Here is a 4,898-nt window from a genome sequence, read left to right on the forward strand (position 1 = left end):
ATTCACCTATCAAGGACTGCTACGAGGCCAGCGTTCATGACAAAAATGTTTGTTGAAGATTTTTATATTATGTTTCATTTTTATGTGGTGGTGTGGGAATTGGTTGGTTCAGTTATTTTCATACCGTGATACAAGTAGCACTGGACATGTACGTCCCTAAAATTCTGAAATCTATAAAAACAAAGCTTATAAAATGCTAGAAATGATGACTTATTGCATGAACATTGGACTAGACATTAAATCACTTTAAGACACCAGTTTGTTTATAAATTTGGTGAGGGGAATCAAGTTTGGTGTTTGGAGCATCAACCGTGTTTGGTAAATGGACTTCACCATATTAGTTAACTCTTTCAACCGGCTGTGGTTTAATCTAGCTATTTTTCAGCGATGCATATTCATCACTGAAGCTTATTGTTACCAGCAGTCATTTATTTAACTAGACATCATTTGAATTCAGGACTATTTTATACAGACAGATGTTTTCTACTTATCTATAAGTAATCTGTCCTGCCTCCAGATTCCAATCATCACAAACAGAGGAAAGACAGGCCTTTTTCATATCTTATAGAACTTATTGAAGAATGTACAGAATGAATCTTGTCAGGTGTACTTTATGACATGCACAAATGACATAAAATGTAATAACATGTAATAACGTCGTAGCATTTAGATAAAATTTGGACATAATAACGTAAGGTAGTGAGTCAATTCTCACATAACAGTATGTATAAATGATAAAGAAGTTAATTCATGTAAAATTAAATATATTTTCTTTTCCCAGCCCTTCAGTGTAGCACATCACCGTTCACAATCTCCTGCCAACTAATCACACACCTGTTTTCCATTCTCTCTGCAGATCCTGTCGTTTGGTGCTGTGCATTGCTCCCATCAGCCCTAAAGGAGCCAAAGTGGGCTGTGAACTCTCTACTTGCTCTTTGTTATCATGCTTTAAGAGTTAGTGACAATTTAGCACTTGAAAGTGCTGAAAAGCAGAAAACCTGACAGGAAACATCTGTGATTCTGAATTGATAACATGAGAGAGCTAGGGATTAATACCATCATTAATCACCATGGAAAACATGTGGTACAGGTTTCCCATTGGGGTTATTCAGTTCTGATCCATAAAACACCACAACAGTGCATAATATTGATTCAGTTTGGAGCTTTTATTGTGCAACATCTTGTTCAAAGGAACTGGAAAATAAATTGAAGGTGACATGCGGAAATATGGAAAATGTTCATCATTGGGTAAAATTCATCATATGGGCAATATTCTGGGAACTAAACTTACTGGTTATTATTTTTGTTGTTATGCAATGTGCAAAACATATTTAATTTTTCCCTTGAAGTAAGATTGCTGCTTGGGTAATTTTAGTGATCTGTCATTTGGCCACATTGTGGGTATAGTACATTGTTGTGTCATCCAAACTTCAAAATTGCCCTGTGGACTTTGGCTAGTGTTTAGCCTGTAGTATTCAGCCTGTAGTCTTTAGCTTGTAGTCTTTAGCTTGTAGACTTTAGCCTGTAGTCTTTAGCTTGTAGTATTTGCCTGATGGACAGAGTTATCCCTGTACTGTTAGTCCTTTGATAGTTTGTGCCTGAAAAGACAGAAGGCATAACCTGTTCAGAATAGTAGTGTTACTTAAATATAGTTAATAGTTAAATATAATATATTATTTTGCCCCAGGGCATTATGTATAATTATATTTTTATATATTTATATATATTTTGTTAAATTATGTGTCAACCTCCCTCATCCTCTATTTAAAGTGTCAAATTTTTTACACACACACATACACACACACACACACACACACACACACACACACACACACACACACACACACACACACACACACACAAAACTGTCAGATCAGCATCACCTCTCCAATGACACACCTAATGTAGGCTCTACAAATATAACGTCATTTTCGTCTGTCGTGTTTAAAATGCTGTGTATGAAACTGTATGAAGTTTTGCCATTAAAAGATGCCACAGGGAACCTCTCTTAACAATGGATTAGTCACTCAAAACCTTTACATCAACAAATGACACATTACTGAATCAGAGGAATTCAGCAGACCATAAGTAGATATCACCTGTCTGTTATGAGCAATGTTTTTTATTAAAATAGTTTTGTGCCAAGACAAAATAAATTCAATTAGTTTGATTTCACAGAGGAGCAGTTTTAAGGCTGAAATAGCATACATTGTAATCAAAGTATGTATTTTCTGAACAAATTTGGCATTTTATGTACGCAGTGCATTGAAAAATCCATGTACAGAATAAATTACATCTTTGAAAAATAACTTCTGTGTGTAATGGATATGCCCAGTGTCAGCCTGAGTAGCTTCTCAGAGGGACTGCAGCTGTGTAGTCTGCTTGTTTACTATCTGTGCCACAGTGCTGAAGGATATATACACATAACTCCCCCAGGAAAACCACCCAGGGATATTTCAAGCTATTTCTACATTTGCACCCATGAGTTCAGCTCATGCAAAATACAATACTGAAAGTACAATAAGCTCAGTAATGTCAGTCAAATGATTCACTTTCCTTTCTAGTATTAATCTTTCCCTGCTTTTACAACTTTAAGCTCATTGTTGCTTATGTGAAATCCAGTCATACTATTATAGTTTTAAAATGTATAAAAATGGCCAGCCTGTACACACTCTTCATCACAAGCATTATTTATTTTAAGTATTTTTTTTCTATACTATAACCTCTTTGAAAGCCGTTACTTTTAAAGTTAGATATTTAGATATTAGATATTTTTGAGGCAGAAATGCACCCAGACTGTAGGCTATGGAACACATATTCACTGAAAAACTATGACATTAATGTTACGGGATTAAAGGTACATTCTAAGTACATCTGCGTATTAACTGTGGCTACAGCAGAGCAATGTTTAGAGTGTGACTTAGGAAAAATGATTTACATGCTGAGCGCATCACTGCTTCCACAATTAAGAGCATGGCTTGTTCTCACCTACAGGATGTTAGCATGATTCAGACGGCTCAGATAGGCAGACGTTTGGCAGGCTGTACCAGCAACACACTATCTCCTTGAAGGTCTTCCTCATCTCATGGCTCCTGAAGGCATATATGAGCGGATCGATGACAGAGTTGCACATGATCAAGATGAGGTACATGTTGAAGTGGGACATGAAACAGGCACAGTAGGGGTTTCTGGGGCAGGAGATCATGAGGATGAGGTGAAGAAGGAAGGGCGCCCAGCACACCACCAGCACCCCCAGCAGGATAGTGAGCGTCACCGCACCCTTCATGTTGGCCTGCTGGCGCACGGGGGCGCGACCCGGCAGGGCGGCGATGCGTTTGATGTGCAGCCGTGCGAGCAGAAACATGTGGATGTAGAGGGAGGCCATGAGTGCCAGCATGGAGAAAAACATGCTAATGAGGCAGATGAGCACAGTGGTGCTCTCCGAGTACACGATGAAGAGCACACCAGACACACTGCAGCATGCCCAGATGCAGCTGATGACAGCCAGCGTGCGACGGGCCGTCACGATGTGATGGTAACGGAGGGCATAGAAGATGGTGATGTAGCGGTCTATGGCGATGGCAAGTAGGCTGCAGATGGAGGCCAACAGTGAACTGCAGATCATAGAATCAAAAACGTTGTCCATGCTGCGGATGGTCCCAGCTGGGATAGATACATGGCCGCCATTAATCAAGGCAATGACAACGGTCTCTGAAACGTTGGAGACGCTCACCAACATGTCTGCTACAGCCAGGCTGCAGATGAAGAAATACATGGGGGAGTGCAGGTTCTTGTTTTTGGCGATGGCTGCTACAACAAGGATGTTCTCCAGCAGACTGATGATGCCCAGGGTAAGAAAGACCTCGTTGGAGATTAGCAGCTGTTTGTTACAGCCCTCTGTAGAGGGTAGTGAGTCCTTAACTCCATGGGGGACTCTGTGGACAGGTATCAAAGCAACGCTGTGATTCCTGGCTTTGTAACTTTGGATAAGTCCATGGTGCAGTGTGGTGTTCATTTCTGATATCTCTTTTGAGGCTGTCCTACATAGTTCCAATCTGAGGTACCTCTAGATAATCGTCCCAGGGGCTCTGATGCGTTACATATCCAGGGTTGACTGGCTGTTGTCAGAATCCAAATTTTGTGAAGGATGATTCTGAAGATTGTGATGAATCCTCCTCTGTTTCTGGTCAGAGTCACAGTCAATTTCCTCCACACCTGCTACATTACCTTAAGGTCAGAATTCAAATTCTCCAGCCCACAAGAGAAAGACACAAGGCAGCGGAGAAGAACAAACATGTAAAGAGAATATATATACAATTTTTTTTAAGCAGGGGAAAAAAAATTGAAATGTAAAACAGTGGCAATGAATAATAGTTGAAAGTCAGTAGGGATGTGATGATACCCAAACAGGACCAAAAAAGAAGATTAATTAAGGAGGAGAAAAAAAGAATTGAAACCCACAGCTGCAAAGCTAGAATGGTCAAGCAAAAAGTTCACTGCATTCCCATTGACAGGAAAAAATAGAAATAAGAAGTAAAATCTAAAAAAACAAACAAAAAAAAACAGACATCAAGCGAAAGAGAAGTCAGTGCTCAGGAGCCTGGCAGCAGGTAGATGAAGAGAGTGCAGCTGCGTCTCCACAGCCACAGTACATCCCTGAGTGTGTCACAGAGCGTCAGTCAGATGCTGCGTTCGTGCACGGAGGGCACACACTGCTGCAGACACACTGCTCACGAATGAAACTGCATCAGCAGCCTGAACTCCTCCGCTCGGAAGCTTAGTTCCACCTCTGTTTGCACTGCTCAACCAATTGAGTGATGGCAGGGGGTGGAGTGAGAGGAATGTGGGTGTTATCAAAGCTTTGTTATCAAAGAATATCATGAATAATAAATCAGGTG

At 40.3% G+C, this 4,898-nt stretch overlaps 1 protein-coding gene across 1 annotated transcript; it reads right to left on the reverse strand.

The window, feature by feature from the left end:
* Nucleotides 1-1,161: 1,161 nt before the first annotated feature.
* On the reverse strand, nucleotides 1,162-4,694 carry LOC143488949 (melanocortin receptor 4-like). Its single transcript, XM_076987958.1, has 2 exons — nucleotides 2,989-4,694; nucleotides 1,162-1,598 (listed from the first exon to the last, which is right to left on the reverse strand). Exon 1 carries the CDS (start codon nucleotides 4,013-4,015, stop codon nucleotides 2,999-3,001), a length of 1,017 nt encoding a protein of 338 aa, XP_076844073.1. The 5' UTR covers nucleotides 4,016-4,694; the 3' UTR covers nucleotides 1,162-1,598; nucleotides 2,989-2,998.
* Between the last annotated feature and the right edge of the window lie 204 nt (nucleotides 4,695-4,898).

The sequence above is a fragment of the Brachyhypopomus gauderio genome, unplaced genomic scaffold (genome assembly GCF_052324685.1).
Source record: "Brachyhypopomus gauderio isolate BG-103 unplaced genomic scaffold, BGAUD_0.2 sc57, whole genome shotgun sequence".
NCBI lineage: Eukaryota > Metazoa > Chordata > Actinopteri > Gymnotiformes > Hypopomidae > Brachyhypopomus > Brachyhypopomus gauderio.